This window comes from Zosterops lateralis (genome assembly GCF_965231275.1).
Source record: "Zosterops lateralis genome assembly, chromosome: 9".
In the NCBI taxonomy this organism is placed as follows: Eukaryota; Metazoa; Chordata; class Aves; order Passeriformes; family Zosteropidae; genus Zosterops; species Zosterops lateralis.
In genome coordinates this window covers 6,045,654-6,068,408 of record NC_139769.1, presented here as the reverse complement: position 1 = coordinate 6,068,408, position 22,755 = coordinate 6,045,654, and the positions used below count along the sequence as shown (strand labels likewise).

Genomic DNA, 22,755 nt, shown 5'->3' with positions numbered 1-22,755 from the left:
GCTGGCTACCTGCAGGTAAATCCAGGCTGCATTTAATCTCCAAATTTGAAGGGATATTTCTTGTTTATTTTCATACTGACCTTGACTGCAATATTTCATACCCAGGTACCTGCTGTGCCACCAATCTGAAAACTGACTTCCCACAGAAACCTGTCAAAAGATCTTCCCAGCATCAGGAAGGCACCTGAGCACAGCAATACAGATACCTGGTGGAGACATTCCCTCTGCTGCCCTGATCCAGTTAACCAGCAATCACATTACCTTGCTCCTTCAATACCTCTGGGCTCACTTCAATTCACTTTGGTCTCTCTGAACCTGGCACTATTGTATCTGCTGCTATAAGATCCTCTCCAAAAGACAGCTTGATTTGAAAAAGGGCTAAACATCTTTAATTCCTATTTCACCACTGGAAACATACCTTTGGTCAAAATACATCTAGGCTCAGAGTGATCACTGCAGCACTAATAATTAACAATTGGATGCAGGCTTCCAGTGAACCATCTGAATGGAGGTAGGATAAAGAAGTCAACAAGTATATCAGTTATCTGTCAATTCTGAACTGCTGCACTCATTAAAGATAAAACAGGCACACACATAAAAACATTCTGCACTGAAACTAACAACAAATAACTTCCCTGTAGTTTGCACAAAAAAAGCATCCTCTTTCTTTTAGTCATTTCTTGCACTCTGCTCACCGCACCTATAGGAACTTTCAATAGCACCATCAAATCAGTTTGGATATGCAATCTGCATGCATTTAACTTCAAAAACAGTATTACTAACAGCTTTCTACAAGATTAATGTTTCATGTTATCAAAACAATTCAAAAGACATATTGACTTTCATGACTCCTTGCTACTTTCAAAATTCTCTTCTCTGCCAGAGACAGTCAAGAAAAATCTCTAAATAGGTTCATCACAGTCTTCTGTTCATTAGGAAACCATACTTTGCAATGTCACTTTGAAGGAAGAATTCTGCAGAAGTGGAGTTGGAAAACTGAATTATATTACAAGCTGAAAAAGCAGAAAGCATGCTGCCATTCATTTTACTCACTTCCAAGCAATTTCGTTTGAATCTGCTGAAGGCAAATTTCAGCATAAAGTATGAAAGCTCAAGATCATCTCGTTACTAAGATGGATGCCTGTTAAGTCTTCAGTTGGGACTCTCGCCTTCGTTTATAAAAACACAATTTCTCCTCCAACAACAGAATTAGCATAAGTGTGCTTACAGTCCTGCTCACAGGATCTGCCAACCATATCTTCTTTCTTACTTCAATCTGAGATTGACGTCAGCAGCATTCACAACCTTTTGAGAACTCATTCTCCAGTTTCTACTTAATTTGATGTCTCAGAACATTTATATGACTCACAAAATTTGCTGTTTGCAGCTTCAGGGCACAAAGACGGAAAGAAATCCAAAGGGGAAAAAAAGGTTGCATTTATAGTGTAGTAAAATAATAGCAAGGAAGAAGAGACAGATAAAATATAGTCAGGTACTATTTTTGGCAACGGTTGTTTAGTAAAGGAAGCACAATTTTCTCTTTCATTACTCAATAAAACAAAGAAACACAATTTTCTGTCCCATTCATTACTCAGAGTGAATGAAGAGATCAATCATAAGAGCAAAGTTAAACTTACAGGATTTTGCAGCTACCTGTGGGAGCTGAGTGACACTTTGGGACTGCCAAAGCTGAGAACCAAGGCACCAAGACTCCCAAGAGAGAACACTTCTTTACACATGGCACACTCCTGACTCTGGAAGAGACTTTCTCTGGGGTCAGAAGGCCCTGCTAGAAACTGCTCCAGTTCAAACTAAAAGGACCACCTGTGCTGGGCAGAACTGTAAAACTCAAAATGAGCTCATTTTTTAGGAATAGGAAGTAATCATCGATGCCAGTACAGATTTAGTTACTGAAAACCCCTGACCCTTCCTCTGCACACACAGAGGTGCTCCACATCCTCTGGATGAAGGGAAGACCAATTCATCTGGGGAGTTGGACTCTTGAGTGCACCTCATAGGGAGACAACTACTGGAAAGTTTCCATTCTCTCAGCTGAGAGATTCTAGTTCCAAGCCTGGGTCTTTGCCAAGTCCTTCTCTGTGAAAAAAATTAACTATCCCTCCTGTTCTGAAGAGAAAACACTGGTTATATGAATCTCTCAAGCCTTGACGCACTGTCAAATGAATACTCTTACTGTTATTAATCAAGAGTTTAATAGATGAGATCTTAAAATTAATATGTCTTGGGAATCTTTTCATTTAAAAAATGAAGATCCAGTGAGTCATGGCTGCAAAAGTCACTCAGCATCTCCCTTTGAGAGATTATTTTGAACAAGTACTTTATTGAGCAGACAGATTTTAGCAGAACACAGCAGACTCACCTGTGGCATGAGGGCAATTAAACCTTTATCAATTTTTTTTAAATATCCGTAAAATTGGTAGACAAGAAGTGAAAGATCTCCTACTTCTCCTATTTCCTGGTAACAGTCCCAGAGTAGTTTGGATTTATTCTCAGCTTTCTTCACAAAAAATATAGTAAGAAAAGAAATCAATGCTACAATTCTTCTTGGCCACATAGGCTGTTTAAAAAAAGAAAAAGGAGAGAAAAGATAAAGAAGGCTATTGCATGGATTCTGACATTATAACCAACAAAACAAATACCACCTCTTCTCTGCCTTTATATTAGGTAATAAAAAGTAATTTGGTTTTGTATTGGGTTTTTGGTTGGGTGGGAGGTTTTTTTAAGTATATTTTTAAGTCTATTTTTTTAATCATCAAAATGACTGCACTGTCTCTCACAGCTATAGGGTAATACAGCATTACTTGGAGGATGCATTCTCAGGCAGAATAACCAGCTGCCATTTCAGAGACTTGAAAACTCTGAAGATTCCAGCTGGAGTAAAAGGAATGCACATGTTTGATACTTTCAGGACCAGAGTGAATAAACACCTTGCATGCAGTTAATGGAAAATAAAGCTATTCATTTCCTTCTGTTTGAGCACTGGGGGTTTGTAAATGCTAAGGCAGGTGGCTACCTTGCCATCACTTAGCAACATCAGGTTTTGACACACAACTGCTTCATGGTCTCCCAGCCAGGTGGGCAAAGGAGGATTCCCACAGCCCCTGCTGCAGATGGGAGAACTGACACATCACTTTGAGCCAATGTTGCACTGATGTAAAGGTGCTGCTGTGTCCAACTTTCAGCCAGATTCTGCAAGTTCCACTCACTCAGGTGAAATTTTGTGTTAAAGCTGTAAATATCCCGTAGACCAAGACCTCCTCCAGATATAGGTGAAAGATTATTGAAATCATAGTTTTGCCATGACAATGGTGTATTTTTACTGAATTTGTTCCTTTTAGATTTCTTGTAGTCTCTTGAATACTAAGTAGCTCCTATACATATTTATATCAGAATTCTAGCAGAAAAACTGAAGTAATTTCAAACATTTCCAAGACTTCAGAACTATGGCCACAGCTTTGAACATGCTACTCTGACATGTGCAACTCAGAACAGTAGCAAGTACATCACAGAAGAGGACTTTATGCAGATTCTTCTCTTTCAGGAGTTTGCTTTTTCCTAAAATCATTAACCAGTGCAAAAAAAATATTAATCTTACACTGCCAACTCCCCAAAAATTCAAAAGGAACTAAGCAGTTCTCACAGATTTACCTCACTTAATATCTTTGCAGTAGTCACTCTTCTTGCATGCTATTTTCAAGATGAAGGGCATTCTTCTAAAAGGGAAGATCATTTTAGCTAGGATAAGGCACCTTAAACAGCTATGGATTTGCAGCAGTTGCATAATTATATGACAGCAGTCAGAATGAGCATCAGTACAGAAATACTGTTCATGTGAAGCTCTGAGTTCCCATAATCAACCACCCCATTCAAGTCCCTTCTGTGCTTCACTCTCACACTTAGGAAAACAGCCTAGGGAAGGGGTTTGGTGAGGAAGGGTGTAAAAACAGGCTGAAGAGCTTTGCCAAATGCATACCCCCTTTCACATCTCAGGAAGCCCAGACACCAACCACCTCCCAGGAAGGCTGGAATCCACCTGGAGTTCACACAGACTGACACTTCTGCTACAGCAATTCCACCTCTCCAGCCCTCCTGGGATTGCTCCTCAGGGCCATTCCCTGCTGCTTGCAAGTCAGCATTTATGCACTGTTCTTTGGTGCTGTTCTCCACTGTAATTAATGTACTCATTAAAGGCACTGGCCTTTGGTTCTACACAAGTTTTGCCCCAGTTTTCACTGCACTCTCTTGCTCCCTTTGGGGCACTCCAGCACTGCACAGTGGAGTTGTCTGCACAAGCTCTCACCCGCCAGAGGCAGGACTCCAGAGGTGGAGGGGACACAGCAGAGTCAGCTGAAGCTGTGCTTTAGCTATGCCAGGTTTGCTGCAAGCCCCATCCTGCTGCACTGAGCACCACCTTCCTTCTTTCGGACAACCTCCCCTCAGGTGTCTCACTACACTGCTCTCACAGTACCAGCCCTCACAGTGCTGGTGGTTCTGCAACCCAGTGAGGGCCAAGAGAGGGTAACAGAAACATGGAAGTCATGATGGCCCATCAATCCACTCTTGTATATGAAAGACTTGAAAAATGCATTCCTTAATTATCCTTGCTTGCTGTAAATTTCCAGTGTTATTATTCCATGTAATTAAGTGATGCACCTGCATGCTTTATCACAGAGTATTTCTTCTGCAAAAAGCAAACAAGAATTCCTTGCTTTTCCTCAGCTCTACTTGCTCGCTCTTAGACACAACTCCATGATTTTAAATGTTGTTATGACAGTACTCTGCAAGAACTCACCTTGCAGTTAGTGCAAAAGTGCTTACAAAGGTGCTCTCTAACCTCTTCAAGAACAAGCTAGGATGCACAACACAAAGAGAAAAACGATAGGAAAAGCAGCACAGCCTTACAGAAATGTGTACAGCATGAGGTTAAACTGCAGAGCAAGAAAGCAATTTAACACTTGGTGGTACTTCCAATGAAAACACATTTTTTAGCCCTTTAGAGTTAAAAAAAAAAAAAATCCAAAACACTTTTGATGAGAGTTATTCCTCTTTCTTCCCTCAAGAAAAAGAGACTTGCAGTCCTTGGTGAAGGACTTCACCTGGACTTATCAAAGCTGACTCATGCCACTCTACCACAGTTTGGCACTTGGAGCACTTGCTTCCTCTCACAACTGGGCAGGCTGGGTGCCCGCTGGCAGCCAGCAGAGCAGGATGCAGTTACCATGGCACTGGAACACGCAGCAACTTCACAACTGCCACGGCGGCAGCGCCGGCCCAGGGACCCGCGGAGGGGAAGCAGCAGGTGAAGCTCTGAATAAACACATGCAAAAGCAAAAACAGCAGTGGGGTGAGCGTTGTGCCTTGTAAACATCTTATGCACAGGTCCCCTGAATGTTCTGTTTTATTGCTCTGGCTGCAAGGAAAGCAGAGGGACAGTAAAAGCTGGTAGCACCAGGAGCATATGTGCACACATGGATCATCCACACAGGCTGCTCTCTCGCCATGACTTTACCCTCTAGCACTGCTGTAGTCTGGATCAGTCTGTCAGAGCAACAAACCAGCCAGAATCTGGCTGAGAAAATACCACCATCGAGCCTTCTTTGGGCGATATACAAAGTTTAATCACTTGAGTCATATATCACTGAAGGTACTTCAGTTAATGAAGCACAGCAGCTCATAACACAGTGTTTATCTGCTGCACTTACACCTGCTCCCCTCAAGTTTCAAACACTCCTGCCACCTCCTGTTTTAGTTCCTAACACAAATTAGTAGTGAAGCAGTGAGTATCTGATTAGCACAGAAATGGATGCAAAGCAGAACTGGCAATGCTAGTGGAATTTTCAGACAAGATGCAAGTGCATGACAGGAGCACAGGATGCCATGTGTGAGCTGAGCAGGACACTTGGGACTGGCAGCTCCATTTGGATGGAAGAACATCCCAGCAATGCTGCAAACCCAGACTGTGGCAGAAGCAGAGAAGGATACACTGGGATGGTTAGGGTACACTCTTGGGCTGCAGTGGCCCCTGGCCATAAAATACAAGGTGCTAAGCTGCTATTGGAAGATACACCTCACCTCAAGCAGGATTTATGTTTCCTACCTTATCACTCTCATTAGTGTTTAATGGGCAGAAGAACAGCTCACCAGAAATCTGGGCTGAGTTCAGTGTCACCTGGTAAACATTACATTGTTCTGCAGACAGAACCTAACCAGCAAACCATAGGCCTCCCAGTTCTCAACACTGCAGGAATGTGCTGCTTTTTTGTCCAGTTTCTAGTGCTTCTCACCAATGTTTTCTTCTGTCTGCAGAGTCCAATGCCTCCAATGGAACAGAACAGAGAAAATCAGTGCTTATCTCTGGGAGCTCAAGTTCATGCTGTTAAATGAATCAGGATGATGTTGAACAGCTGGACAACAGAAAATTAATCATAAAGTTCATGCTGCTAAATTCCTAGGTACTACAGCTGTGCTATAGGGTACAATTCTTCACACCTGAAAAACATTTGGGGGGCTTGAATTCCTTTTTTTGTTTCTAAAATCAGCCATTCTAATACTCAAGTGTTACATAAACATGACACTGCAGTAGACAAAACAATGTATGAAAGTTATAAATGTGAGTAAGCACAGTAGTTATATTTTCTCATCTGACCAAATATGACACACTTTAAGTACATGCTCACTTGAGACAAACACTATGAGAACTCATAAATTCCACCCACTGTGTTATCTCATAATGGATCACAGTGCCACCCAGCATATTTAAATATAGAATATACCCAGTCATTATGGAGAAGAGAAAACAGTGAAATAAAATCATAATAAGAGTGATTTTGATGAGACAAGGACAACAGGAAAAGGTTTTGAGGCACACGAGTCTAAGACCTTATAAAAAACACAAAATATCTATTCTGGATGTCTGGTAACAAAGCATTAAATGCAAAACATCTGGAGGCCAGCAATTCATTTGTCTTCTCAAACCTTAACTGCCTCACTACGTCAAGTGAATAATTTCCCTTGAAATTTCCCATGCACAGCTTTTCCTCTACTGGACAAACAGTCAGCATCAGTTCATTTTCTCTAGGAAAGGTCCAAACCTTTGAACTACCAACAGCTCTTTATCAACAAGTACATACTCGACACTGCCCCTGGATACAGCCTGGCACCTCTGAACACAACACGTTTCATTTTACTGAATTGTACAAAACAATTGTACTGGGCCTCCAAGGGCCCAGTAACCCAGTAACTCTGCAAAGATGGAGCACAAAGAGAAAGAGAGATACTACACCTGCAGTGAGAGCAAATCCAGTATTGTCAGCAGGGATAACTGCAGTGGTATCAGAGCTTAGACTGAAGTTGAATTTGGCCTTCATTGTAATGCAGTTATAATGAGATAACAATGAGATTGAGATGATTAACTATGAACAGAAATAAACCCTCCATGTCAACTGTTTGACTGCAAACACAGCAATGTCCTGCTCAGCAAGCTTAGGATGTTCAATAATTCAGTAGTGAGTGGGGTAACTGACCCATCAAGGTCTTATTTGTCAAGTTGTTATTTCTCCTTTGTACCACCCTTGAAACTCTAATCTTAAAGCCCATTCAGAGTGGCATGAGCACCAAGTTCTTCTCAAAGCAGAAGTATTACTACTTGAGATATAATCAAGACCTTGGAATTGAATTACAGACACTGATATTGCATCTCTTCTCCAGTCAAATATTCTGCATTGTATTTTAGCATGAGAAGCAGTGCTTTACATCCACTCACCCACAATGATTTTCATTCCTGGGACCCAGTAAATCCTTTATGCTGCAAATAAAATGTAATTCTTGACTCTCTTTACAAGGATCAACGTGTTCTTTTCACTATCATGAATTTCTCCAATTTAGTTCCTCATCTAAACAGCAAATCAGAGGATTTCACAACAACTGTGAGTCTATAAAAGCAGAATCAGGCCCATTAGTGCTTTAGAGACACCCATCACTATCACATCTATACATTTAATTACTGAACCTTATTATCTCCTTTTTTAGAAACAAGTTTTGTGGAAGCATTCAAGCCTGAAGTCAGTGCTTGCAAGGAACTTAGTAAAACCATGACAGGAATAGGATGCCTTGGGAATAGATGACTCTCTCATCTGAAATGCATAATTAGCTTTTGGTTAAGTGTGCAATTAACATTAAAATTTACAATCAAATATGATGGTGTTCTAATTTTACCTCCTGTAAATGAAAAAAAAACAACAAACCAAAAACCTCAGTTGCCACTGTTACTTCCTTGAATCCCTTCCCTAAGAGGTGAGCTGTTCAAGATCATCTTGTCATCCAAAATGTATCGTGCCTGATACAAAAAGCTTTTTAAAACATTGTGTATTTGCCTTCTGGACAGCAACACAGCAGGGGAGTTATTTTGGTTTACACTTTTCTGTTTTGTAGTGGTAACTGCCACTCAATATAATTAGCAGTTGTCATATTTCTGGTTTTAAAGATCCAAAAAACCCCAAGCAATGTTGCTTTGTACCCTCTCCCCAGCTGTGCCTGAGAGCTGTAACACATTTCAGACATCCACTACAGCTAATCTCACATCTCAACAGGTTTCAGCAGTTAAGCCACAGAGACTTTTTTTTTTAATGAGAAGGAAAAAAATCTTCATCCTAGCAGTTTAATTCCAATAAACAGCTCCTCAAAAGAAAAATTTTATGCAGTCTAAATATGCTGCCTCTGTCTGAACATCACAGCCTTTCTGCCTTTTAACCTGAAGTTAAATTTAATCTCTGTTGCTTTTTACAAGTTTAAAGTAGTTTCAACTGTAACACCAGCTGCCAAACCCTGTATTTAGTGATGTTTATTATTAATCACATCAATGTTGAGAGTCCCTTGTGTAGGGTGCTGTATGAAAATTTAATGGAAATGTAATCAAATTCCCCACACAAAGTATGTATTGGGTGGTGTGCAAGTGTTTGGGGCTGAACCCTGCCAACGATTTTCCATCAGGTAATTTATGTGACTGTGCAAAGAACTCAAGTAATGAACCCAGGCTGGGCCAGCACAAAGGGCCAGAGGCTGCCCCTCAGCAGCTCCCCTCGATGCCACATTGCTCAGAGTTCTGCTGTCACTTTCACCACCATTATTCCTCACCAGCAATAGACACACAAATGCACAGAAGGCAGAAAAAGAAACCTCACCTTGCTCTTACCTAAAACTGAAATCACTTTTATTCATTCACCCTGCTTCCATCTGGATCTGGACAAAGTGGCCCTCTCTAGCTGCTAGGCAACCTCGACTCTGCATTAAGTATTAACTGTTTGCATTTGCTAAAAATATAATAATGTTACCTTTGAGATATATTTATAATAAAAAAAACATACCTAGCTGAAAATATAATAGTTTTCCTCCAGTAAACAGTAATTAGCAACTCTGGGAATATAAAACTTGGTCAAGAAATGCAGAGAGATATTATAAATTGGCTTCTTACAACCCAATCATAAGGAAGATGCTTTATATGAAAATATTATTACAGATGGCAGTGGCATAAAAAAATCTAATCCAAGAGCTGCGTTTATGTAGTTATGTAAATATCTATATAACATATAAATGTATTTATGCAAATAATGTTTTTAATTAGATATTACATTACTAAGCTTCATCCAACTACAAAATCAATGTTCTCAATAAAGTTAATTTATTCTATTAACACAACACCGCTATTCCTAAACAAGAAAAAAAAAATTTGAAATTAAAACACGGTCAACTGATCTTGGAGTTCTTTAAAGCAAGGGGGGGAAAAGCCTACAAAATATTATTTCCTAAACCCCTCTCTGAACCATTTTACTGTTTCCATATGCAGCAGCAGTGCTGTCATTCCACCTTAAAAACATCATGAATATCTTTGCTGTGTCCCATTCCTCTCAAGCTAAAGAGCTATTCCTTTCAAGTCTTTTCAAAGCAGATCATTTCCCAGACTGCTTAGTCACAAGCACAACTGATTATTAAAATATCAATTTGGGTGATTGAGGCGTTAATGTCAACAAAGCAAGAGCCCCACTGACGACACCAAAATCAAACAGAGGAGCACTCTCTCCTGATGGTTCCATGTGACAGCTTGTCAAATCCTGATTCACAAAATACAGGCTTCCTCAAACTCAGCACAAACACAAATTCAAGATCCCTGGCTTTAAAATGCTCATCAACTTCTGCTGGAGAAACGAAACCAGGAGTCAGGCCAGAGAGACATTTCCTGACACAGCTGTCAGTCTGCACCTGCAGCTGCTCAGCCCTTCGAGGGGGGTGAAATTTTCTGAGCTTTAAGACAACACAAGGAACTCTTTGCAGCTGGTCCTGCACCCAAATTCTGCTCTCCTGTCCAACACAGGCAACAGGCAATGTAAAGAAAGTCCCAATGGTCACAGATCTCTCTGGATCACAGCACAGCAGTAATAACTTCCCTCTCACCTTGAGACTTGCAGAACACAGAACAAGGTTATTTGGCACAGCCCTTGAGCACCTCCAGTCTGCCACAGCTGAGCTCACTTCAAAGCTCCACGAGCAGCCCTGAACTGAAAAAACCCTGGCTCTGTGGAGAAGAGAACACCAGAGGTTCCTAGAAGTGCTTTTCTCTGGATATTAGAAAAGTATTTGAAGTGGTTAAGTCAAACACTTGTACCTTCTCCTTCTTCATTTAAAACCTTCACATTAAACCTGATTCAGATAAGGCTTAATGCCAAGCTTAACAGGAGCATAATTGAAAAAAATGTCAACATAACTGGAAAATTGTAAGTCAGAGCAAAGGGTTCAATGGAGCCACAGAGCTCCTCACACTCCCAGAATCTCAACAGCAGCTGTAAATTATTTTAAAAAGTAATTGGAAGACAGGTTGGTATGAAAACTCTTTCTTCTTACACATAAAAACCCATAGTTTTGCTGTGCTAATGGACCCCACTATTTCATCATGTAGCCTGGAGAATACATTGAAATGAAAAAAATAATCTCAGGCAGAGAGACAAACAAGTTCAAACACTGTGGTTTTGATAGAGGCACACAGTGTTTTTGTTAAGGTCCTTGAATCATGACTCATGTCAGGGTTCCATGCAAAAAGAGAGAAGAACAGAACACAAGTTACTCTGGAAACTGTCCAACACTTAGGTGTACCTTTTATTAAAAATAAATGTTAAATCAACAGTGTTGTTGGTAACTCCAATATTACAAGTCCTATAGGATAGCACCCTCTGAGGAATCCACCTGACATCTCTTTTCATAAGAAGTTTAAGGTTATTAAAGCCCTTTTTGCCCCAAAGCCCTCTAACAGATTTAATTAAGATTATTGCTTAATTCACTTTAATCATACTATCTTTGAAAAAAAAAAAAAACTCTAATATTTTATGGTGTTTTCTGTCTTGCTTTTATACAGATTCTTAGAAAATTTCATGTTCCAAAATTCAGAAAAACCAACTAAATGGAAACCACCTTTAATTGCTTATGGGGCCTGAAGTAAAACATTTTTATTGCCAAAACCCTAAATTAAATCAAGAAATTTCATATCAGGTGACCTACCTTAGTTTCAACATCAGGATTTTACAACATGAAAAGGATCTTTTATTAAATAATTTGTTGTACATCGTACCCAGCAACACAGAAATAAAATGAATCATGTAGTTGTAGTACAAAAAAAGCATCTCATTTTAGATTCTCAGTATTCAAGATCACCACAATAAATAAAAACCCCAGATTACTGTAATTTTACATTTAAATGCAATTATTAAAGAATTATCAAGTGTATGTAGATCGATTAGAAAGTTGAACTCTTAGATGAGACAGAAATTGGGTAGAAACAGGCTGTTGAGCAGGTACATGAGTTACAGGAAGACACAAGTATCTTATGTAGAGACCATAAAATGATAGTATGAGTTGTGTGTAGAGCTCACTCAAGTGTAGAGCAGCTGCTTAGCCCACATCAGGATCCTCACCAGCTGAGTGAGACAGTAACACAAAGAGAACTCCCTCAGTTTGCTGCAGGGACACAAAGGTCCATCCACACGGAACTTACGAACAACCAAAATCTACACCAACCCAAAAATCCACTTCCAAACAAGCTGGTTTTTTTACCATCACACCTTTGCTGGGATTAATATAAATTTTTGAAAATGCTGGCACTTACCCAAATCTGCAGCTTGACCCTCTTGTCATTCCTGTAAACTGTTTTGACCTTGAAGTCGATGCCCACGGTGCTGACGAAGGCCGGGGTGAAGGTGTCGTCGGCGTATCTGAAGAGGAAGGATGTTTTACCCACGCTGCTGTTGCCAATGATCAGGAGCTTGAACATGTAATCAAAATTTTGGTCTGAAGTATCTTTCTGCCTGAATCTGGCATCGGTTACTGAAGCCATCTAAGAAAATGACAAACACGGAAAAAAAGAACAGATTTAAGAGCAGTTCAGCATTTGTTTTCCTTAACTGTGTACCATATGTTTAGGTTATCTCTCCACTTTCTCATGTCATAACCACTATATCTGCTGACTAAAGAGGAGCACACTCTGCAATCTTCTCTTAAATCTTGCCTTTAAATGTTTAGTGTTCACTCATGCTGGTAAGACTTCCAAACCCAAGAAATAACACCTGTTGCACTGCTTTGTGTTGAACAGAATAACAGATGGCTACTGCAGATTGTTCAAATACTCATGGGGAAACAGCATTCTTTACTCCAGTGGCAGGGTGCCACTTCTGTTGCTCCAATAAACTGCAACCAAGAACTAAAATCTTTGACAGTGCATCCAACCATGCAACTCATCAAGCAGCCTCCAAGGTAAATAAACCTAAATAATTGTTTTTACCACTTCTATGGAAAAACTGCATTTCTAGTGCGTGCACCACCACCATTTTATCCTTACAAAAGTTTCATCCTCAACATATACAAAAGAAGAAAAAAGCAATGGGAAAAGATGAGAAAAACAGGAATTTCAGCTAGAAACTTTGAATCCATCCAATACCTATCTACTCCTAAGACTGCAATTGGAATAAACAGCACTGTATAAAATGTGAGGGCTCAGTGGGGGTGCAGACAGCATTTGGAATGGATAAATTATCCCTTTTAGATTCAGAAACAAAAGAAACAACAGCAGAATATGAATCATTAAGGGCCATGAGCAGCCCTGGGTGCTCTAATGTGTGCAGCTCAGACACTTGGTGGAAGGAGGTAAGACTCTTGACTTTTCATCTCTGGTTGTACAGAACACAACTACACAAACCAAATTACTACAGAGGAGGAAAAAGAAACTTTACCTTTTAACAGATATACCACACTTTTAATCTCTCATGCTGTTTGAAACTACCACACATCAAATAAACAAATGTCTTGGCTCCTTATAGCCAGTCACAGGGCTGGCAAACTGGAGCAATGACAGCACAGGTCTAATTAACAACTACTCATCCAAACCAGGGCCTGGGTTACCCTGTGCAGAGTCAGAAGGCACTGAGCAGTGACAGAAGTCTCTCCTTCACCCAGCATCCACAGAAGTTTTCTCCTCAACTCAAATTCATAGGCACATTTGGGAACAAAACTCACTCCCCTGTCTACTCTCAGCACATGCCCAAATACCTTCCCTCTTAGCAAGTCTCACCTGCACACAGGACTTCACTCATTCACTAAAAAAATAACCCAGGAAAACAACACCATCCCACAAAACCAAACAAAATTAAAACCAACAGTTCAAAATTCCCAACTATAAACCAAAATGCTGTCTCAAGGCAGTTTAAATATGGATGATAACTTAACTCAAACTTCCAACAGAGGGGAAACAAACCAAAAGCAACCCAGTTTGAACTTCAGTACAATATTCACAACAGTTTATCTCAGATTAAACATATGCAACTTTCCCACACAGAAAAGGGCTGGTGCAGCAGACATTTCCTTCACAGACTGCATTTACAAGGGCAGTTTCTGAAATTTATCAGTAGCTCAATAGTGAACAGCTGCACTGAATGCATTAAAATCTTCCTACAAGTATTTCTCTTTAGCATACAGCACAATTCTGATACACTGTCTTCTAAACTTCAGCTGCTCTTCAGTCAGACTACAGTCCTTTGCAAGCACTCCAGAAAACACAAGCACAAATTTTCTACTCATTAGTGTGTCAGAAAACAGCTCTTCTACCCATGTGCTGTGGTTCACAGCAGGAATTTCTAAAATGAAGAATTTAACATCTGACTGACTTCCATTCAGACACTCAGGCCAATGCACTCACTGCCTCCTTATCCTGAGAAATCTCAGCTGCAAAAATTACAACTAATCAGGTGATTAGTTGATTTGTACCACCACCACACTGGACAACAGAAAATTCTCTATTCTCTATTGAGTAATTTGTCTTCTTCATACACATTATACCCTCCACAAATGCCATTGACAACACTTAGGCCTTTGCTAAAGAAGAAAAAAAAAAATTAAATCTCTACTTCTCCATTCCACACACAGAGGCTTGAAATAGTGAGAAACCCTAATCACTTGAAGCCTGGTCTTTTAAAGATTCAGAGGCAGACCTTTAAGAAAGATGTATTGCACTAATCATAGAGGAATCAGTATCTTCTTTCTACCCCTGCATTCCCAGGACCCATCCACACACTCCAAGCTGATCTTTTAACTGAAACACTGCTGCCTCTATTAACCCTGCTAGATTGCTCTAATCAGAATTGTACAAATGCGACTTTCAGATCTCAGCTGAAAAAGCAATTACAGAATGTGGCCGGCTCGAGCAGCTTTGTTAAAAGCACAACACAGAGAATAAGATCAAATGCTACTTGCCCAGAACGTGGGGCTGTTGTCATAGAAGCACAACCCTGGCTGGCCTCTGTGCTGGCTGAAGATGTTGCAGGTCAGCACCTTGAATCACCAGAGGCAGTCAGAGCACAAAAATTTTAAAGAAAACTCCATCCCCTTGCTTAAATTTGACTTTTCTCTTTCCCCTCTAGTGAACAGAGTGAAACTGAAAGGAGTTTCATACTAATTTCTGATTATCCTTCTGATGGCAGATCATTACTGAAGGTGTGCTCCACCAGCAGTTGGGCTGGAAGTGTTCACAGGGCTGTCCCTGAATTTGTGCTTGAATCCCAAAGCCAGAAAACACCCAGACCTTTCTCCTGGTCCTCCCCCCCTCCCTTTCTCTTCCCCACCTGTTGTCTCACTGCTGCTCCAAGCCCTCCCTAGTCATGTCAGCCCTGAGGACCCTGCAGAGAGGTGGTTCAGAGAACAAAGAAATCCTAGTTAAAAATAAATCCTCCTACAGCTTCTCCTGTTTTGCAGGGCTGTTTGTAAAGTTGGTTCAGTTCCTGATCCTGCATGGCTGAGGGAACCAAGCAGAGGGGACAGAGCAGTGGGAAGTGGTGGCAGTTGCTATGCTACTGAGAGAAAGGTCCACAAAATCACATCTCCTGCAGGCCCTCTGCACCTGGAGGAGATTCTGCAGCAGAGGGAAATGGAGACAACACACTGAGGTGAGGCAGCTCCTGCCCAAATCACCTGAAGGCTCACACAGCCATTGCTCCCAGGGGATTGTGCTCCCTCCTTGGTCCAAGGCCATTTAGCTGGCAGTGTAACCCCTGCTCCCTGGGCACACAGCCACTGATGCTCTTTTAGGATGGCTCCAAACAGAGCAGCATCTCTGCTGTTCCACACAAACACACAGCTCAAGGAGAGCTCTGTTACAGGAGACCAGGTCAAATACAGCTGGCCAAAGGAGAGTCTCGTGACTGTTTCCATTTTTACTGTCTTGGAATAATTCTCAATAAAAAACCTATACAGGAAAGATTTTGCTACAGGACATAGAACCCATTACACAGGAGAGGGAAAGGCTGCCAATCAGATGGTCCTTGAAAACACTTTAGCATGAGACCTTGCATCATTTAGTTCTTTACTGGGTAGCCCTCTTTTTTGTAGCTAAAAGCACACTAATATTGACAATCTTTTTTCCTCAAGTGCATTAGCAATGGCAGCAAGGTCTCAAACACAGCCACTTCCAACTAGTTTTGTGGGAATAGGCAGTTTTGTAGCTCTGAGATACCTTATTATTTCCCTGTTGAGGAAAAAGCCTGCAGTGTGAGCTCATCTTTTATTAGACAAAGAAACCACATTAGTGCAGGATGCTGCAAATGCTCTAAAGCAATAAAATCTTAATCAGAGCTTATTAGCCACCAAAGAATACATTCCTAGGCCAAGGTGGCTCTCCTGTCTTTAGCTTCTATTTTGGTCTAATGAATTTTAGAAGAAAAAAGCCTATTGCCCCAAGACACTTCCATGGGAGACCAGCCTTTGCTGTTTTTAGTGCTCACTGAAACGTGTCACACAGATGGATCCACACAGTTGTGCTCCTCAATTTGTGACCAGCATCATGGTGAAGACTCAAACTGGTTTCTAGTGGAACACAAAACATCAAAGTGTTCCTGCTCTCAGGAATCACTGCTCTGCAACATTTTTTGCCTACAGCCAACTTGAGTAAAAAATTTAAGTGTTGGCTAGAAATCAACTGATGTATCTCACCATTCATTTATTGCCAGGAAAAAAGGCTAAGGTTGAATTTTAGTGTTGCAAGCCCTTAGGGTTTTGGCTACAAACTAATGGAGGGCTGTTCTTCATCTTCTCACAGACAAGAAACAAGAAATACAATCATTACCTTGGAAGGTTACATGTCTCTTTATTAGCAACCACATGGGTGTGTTCACAGATATGCTGTTTCCACATCCCATTCTCTCTCACAACAGTAAGAGAAAGGAGTCTGAATTTGGGAAAGAGTCTCCTTTTCTGCTGTCAGTCACCCCAGTTAACCATGAAACCTGGTGACACTGATGCAACTTATACTTCAAACTATACCCTAAGACACATTTGCAAATTCAGCTTGCTATGAATGTGTGTATTCTCTATATTACAGCCTCTGGGCAGTTCTAGGAATAAAAACATCTTTTAATATGCTTCATTTTTAAAGCCAAAGCTGTAATTTCCTATATTTGTCTTAAGTTATTTAGGACCAGTAACAATTTAAATGTGATGATTTAACTATTTCATCATCATTCATTAACACACATTTCTTTAATTAGGCAGATGAGAGGATGGGGTGAAACCACTCCTCTGTATTTCTACAGTAACCCATGAGAGGTGTTACTAATGTGCAACAAAACTTGTTCTCAAAAGCATTCATACATCAATTTAAAAAAAGGGGTTTTTTTCCCAAGAAAAGTCTCAGAAAGTGCATCTAAGTTAAAAATATTCTAGTTCACAAATTACACATCTGTGTAAATTTTCTATTATAAGAACTCACTCCTTTATGTGCTCTGTCATTGAAAAATAAATAGTGGGGGTTTTTTTCAGAAATTAAGTTCAATTCTGAACCAGATTTCTACCAATGGAATTTTTCTACAGCCAATGTGTGCTGTCGTATGGATAAAGCTCATAAAGGAAATAAAGCCATGACCTTAGAGATTTTAATAATAATGCTGGTCTACAAGAAGGATTTATCAGAAGCAGAAAACAGAGCATGAGCAATTAACATATCTGCTAATAAACATTGCAAGCAAGCGATAGTTACCAATTTAGATCTATAATCCATGAGAGAGATGAAGGCTTTGCTGTGAGTATATGAACCAAGAGAGTGGTCACACTGTTGAACCTGCGATGTAGAAGCAAAAGGATTACAATGATTATGATAAAGATGAATAATAAGAATATTAGGTAAGGGAATAATGGGGTAGGCAGGTTAGGCTGGGAACACAGTGCTGTGTAAACTCTGAGCTTCCTCCACTGAAGGTAAAGAGGAAAGTCCTGTAGTGTACAAAGAGAACAGAAAGTGCTTGAGTTAGTGACAGATATTAAGATAACAGCAAACATTCAAAGCCATCAGTTAAAGTTTATTAAAGGGAGATTAGCTTTACTAATCTAAAATTAAAGTTCCAGATAAATCTCACAAGTGAACAGAAAATCTTAGACAGGAATCATTAGACATTTCCTGAAGAAAGGCAGCAAAGCAAACGGAACCAAGAAGCAGCTGAAATCCCTCTGTACACACCAGTGTTTTGCACAAAGCCTGGATCAAAGTCTGCCATGCTGCAAAGACAACTGAAATAGGACATGGAAACATCTGCATCTTACAGCACATCTGCACAAAAATATCTGCCTTAAAGTAATAATTATTCCAGATTTAGAGCAGAAAAACTTAACAGAACATAGTTGTCTTTTTCATGGCTGATACAATCTAAAGGCCAAGTTTGTGTCTGGTGCATTTCCTTTCCAGCAAGCCAGGGTGCAGCACCATTTGTCATCCTGACTTACATTATCTTGCTCTGTGGAGACTGCCAAAACACCTGGGCACACTCGGACCTTATGTAAATAACAGGCTGCAGCCACCTACCCCGGGCCAGAATTTGGATCAAAGACAAATCCTTTCTCAGGATCCACACAATTAACAATCACCTCACTTGGCAAGACAACAGCAGCTTGGTCTTGCTCAAAGTATTGCACATTTTTTGGTATTGGTTACATTTCCTCCTGGTCTCACAGCCCTGCCCTCTGCAATAGCTGCTCCCTGTGACAGCCTCTGGATCACTCTTCAGTGCTGTCCAGAGCTTGACTTTGGGGTCATCTAAATGTCACTCAATTGAAAGATCTAGAAAAAAAAATTCAACTCTCTACACAGAAAATCTGTTTATTACTTTAAAAAAGTGAGCTCTTCATCCTGAGCACTTCATCTTTAATAAAATTAATTTATTAATGAGTCCAGAAGTCTTCACGCGAAGATGCTTGCAGTGGATTTGTTCTGGATTTTACATGCTACAAAAAGGTTCAGTACATGCATGACAACTAAAGGATGAAAACCTCTAAGCAATATCACTGGTTATTTATTTTCATTACCCATTTAGATTTGGGAATACAGGCTTTAAAAACAGCTTTTAAAGGGTTTTTAAGAACTTACTGGGTGTGGAAACATGAGTCAAGACCCAGCAGGTATCACTTTTTTGCCATCTAATTTTACAAGCACATTTGGTTTGATTGTTGTTAGAAAGATTTCTTTTAGTCAAACATCAAGTTGTGCCTCTCCCATTTCCTGCACAACATTCAACATCCTCAAAGTCCATATTAGAGCCACAATAAAATTCTCAGGAAGGAGGAATTCGTCCTTCTAATGTTATGACAACAAAAAATTAAAGAAATAGAAGTTTCCACTTTTCTACTCTCTTCTCTGAGCGTTGAGTGTTTGCCACTCTCTTACTATCACACGGTTCCATGGCTGTTGGCAAACACACCACTCCAGAAAATACAGAGAAAAATACTGAAGTAAAAAAATGTCCCCTAGTAAAGGGGACCCACTAACTGAACCCAGCAAAGGATGCAAGGAATAGGGGATTTGTGTCTTCCCTATGCCCTAAAGAGTGGCTGCAGATATTTCCACAATTCTCTGAATATTCTGTTGAATTTTGGAATTCCAGAGGCAGCCAATTTCCAGGTCTACAGAACTGCAACCTGAGGCTCTTCCAAATGCAGCCCTGTCCCAGAGAACAGTGCACACTGACGAGGCTGATGGCTGTTACAAAACTCACCATCTTCAAAGCCCTTCCTTCCTGTCACAAACACAACAGAAATCCGGAATTCGGTCCCCTCCTCGTCGGATCTCCAGCCTTGCAGCTCTGCCTCTCTTTCTCAGGAAGGAACTGGTGACACTGAAGTACTTCCCAGCACCTCACTGCCACATACACTGAAGTAGCAGTGACATAAAAGCACCCAGAGCAACACGCGAGATGGATCTGTGCCAGCTCTGTTACAAGACACGTGTGAGTCCCTGCTGATCCTTCCCCAGTTGGAAGGCAGGGCACAGCCACCTTCTGCCCTGGGATACAGCTCCCCATGGAGAAAGCCCTGTCTGTGCCCTCCCATGGTGGTGGAAGATAAGGGAAGTTCAGGCATATGATGGCACTCACCCTATCTAGAGCTAGAGTGAGGCCACTTGCAGATTCAGGTAAATATCCCTCCACCAATGAGCAGGAGGCAGTTACAGATTTTTTTTTTTTTTTTGCATCACTGGGTCTAAAACCTTTCACTTATAGGTAAAAACAAGCTGCTGTCCTCACCTAATCAAGTGACCAGAGATTGGAATTGTCTTAAAGAAACCATCTGCAAACCAGAATCACACAGAGACGGGGCCAGCTCAGGATGCCTCTGCAGTGCAGAAGTCTAATTTGCTGCCTTTTATCCTCCTCTTCCAAGCAGAAAATCCGTGATGAATAAGTTAATTCATTTCTCTGTGCTATGATGTTCTCCCATGCTGCAAAGTAAGCCACCTGCTAACTGGGATTACAATGAGCACCCTCACACTTCCCGTTTTTTAATGAGCTAATACTTCCAAACCTAAATCTTATTGCTTATTTCAAATATCAAACACTACTGCACTAAGCTAAGCACACATTTCCAGGAGCTTGCTAAATATGCAGAACCTGAAGCACAAGATATATTTTTACAGCAAAAAGCATACCTGAAATGACCAGTTCAGGGCATTTCTCAGGGTCAGCCATTTAGAACTGCCACAAAAAAACCCCCAACCAGTAACAAAGAATAGAAATGTACCTACTGGGGAGGGACAAGTGGACATGAGAACCCTTCCCTGGCACTACAACCCTGAACTGTGATGCTGTGACCTGCACATTTTAATCTGGAGCTGCATGAAAACATATGAAAATGAAGGTAGGAAAAAGGATCTCTACGCAGCTAACATAACTACTACATGACAACCATCATGTTAACAAATATTAAATGCATTGCTTTGCTGCACACAAGAACTGCTGCTATTAAAAGCTAAAGCTGATAGGTCTTTTCTCACTTTATCACCTGAAAATGTATTGGGTTTGCAAAGAGAGTATCAAGATTTTGCCAAAATTGCAAAGGAAGCTTGATTTTAATTTGGTTTGTTTGACTCTCTTCTGACTTATACTATAAATTGTTCTGATAAAACTGTCCTGAAGGCAGTGAAGTCCCAATAAATGCATCTACGACCACCTCCAGGATAGCAAGCATAAATAACAGGACACAAAAGCCTTTTAGTTACACACTTCCATTCAATTTTGTACTCTCTATAACCCAATACCAGTGTGCCCATGATCTGAGCACAGTTACACACAGGTCAAAATTATAGTTCCAGTGACATTTTTACCTTTGGAGGGGAAAAAAAAGAAACGTTCACAAAAGAATGTTATCTGGACCCAGAGCTAACCCAGGCAACTCTGAAGCTCTGTAAACTATTATTTGCACAACTGAGAGTGCAGCACTGGGGTCAGGAATAAGTGATGAGAAAACAAAGCGGGAGAAGTCAAAACCAGATGCACCACCAAAGAATTTCACAGAAACATATTCTGAGACCACGCTCTTATATTTTCTCAGGACATGGGAAAAATCCACGTTAAAATTACCAAACCCCCCCCGCCTTTTTTTTTTTTTTTTTTTTTTTTGACAAGTTACACTTAATTTAGGTCAGATCAACCTGATGCACAACTGCACAAGCACACAACACGTAAGAAGGAAAGGACAGCGTGGAGACAGAACCCCAGGAGGCAAAAAGGTGGAGGAGCCACAAAAAGGTGCCGGTGCCGGGACTGATGTTACCGCGCTCATCCACCGCACTGCCGGGAGCGGGGAAAAACCAACGCGTGGTCCCGAGAATGCACGGCAAAAATAACAGCACACGCGTTTTGTGGTATAAACCGGACAAACTGGAGAGTTTATACTTTTTATGAAGTGAACCAGGAGATGGATCCGTTTGGCTGGGCGCGGCGGGGTCGCTGCCCGGGGCTGTGAGAGCAGTGAGGGTTAGGGGCAGGTCCGCTCCTCCTGCTCTGCGGTGACAGCCGGGGAGGGCTGGGCGGTCCGGCAGCGGGTCCCTGCCCTGCCCCGAGCAGCCAGGACACCGGCGGGTGCCCCGTTTCCCGGCAGGGCTCCGCCGCCGGGCACTCGGGTTGTTGTTGTCACCTGTCCCCCCGCCCCGAGCCGGGCCCTGCCCGCGGTGCCGGGAACGGGCGGGTCACGCACCAGCTGGAGAACAGCCGGGAAGGCCCCGCTCTCCCCCCTCCCCACCCCGCCAGGCTCAGGGTGTTTTGGAGATAAGGCGATATTATATCGCTGGGAAATGTTTATTTTAGAGATGGAACTGCTGTCGCCCTCTCCGCCCCGCCGCTCCCGAGGGCTGCCCGTTACACCTCGAGGCGCGGAGCACACACCGGCGCTCACCCGCCGGGCACCTTCTGCTTCCCGCCCCGCGGAGCCCGGGGACAGCCCCGACACTCCGTGCCAGGAGGGCAGGAAGAGTTTGTGGGTCCCGGTGAGCGCGGAACATCGCCAGCCCGCTCCCCGCCACCTGCGAGGGGAAGCGGCCCCGACGGCGCGGGAGGCGTCCCCTCAGAGGGGGCTCGGCTCGGCTCTTACCTGAGGCGGAGGAGCGGCGGCGCCGAGCTGAGCCGAGCCGAACCGGAGCCGAGCCGAACCGGAGCCGAGCCGAAGCAAACCGAGTCGGGCGGTCCCGAGCCGAGCCGAGCCGAGCGGTCCCGAGCCGAGCCGAGCCGAACCCGAGCCGAGCCGAACCCGAGCCGAGCGGTCCCGAGCTGAGCCGAGCCGAACCCGAGCCGAGCCGAGCCGAGCGGTCCCGCTGCTCGCGTGGCGGGAGCCGCGCCCCTGCCCGCACCTGGGGCGGCCCCGGGGGCGGAGCGGGCGGGGCGGGGCGGGGGCGCG

General features: G+C 42.1%; 1 protein-coding gene across 1 annotated transcript in view; it reads right to left on the bottom strand.

The window, feature by feature from the left end:
* The window catches only part of RAB3B (RAB3B, member RAS oncogene family), a 50,339-nt gene extending 27,829 nt beyond the window's left edge, over positions 1 to 22,510 (bottom strand). The window contains exons 1-2 of the mRNA XM_083867969.1: positions 22,453 to 22,510; positions 12,170 to 12,397 (exon numbers count right to left, since the gene is read on the bottom strand). Of these exons, the coding sequence (XP_083724095.1) occupies positions 12,170 to 12,397 (228 nt within the window). The 5' untranslated portion in view covers positions 22,453 to 22,510. The remainder of the gene's footprint in view (positions 1 to 12,169; positions 12,398 to 22,452) is intronic.
* Positions 22,511 to 22,755: the final 245 nt, after the last annotated feature.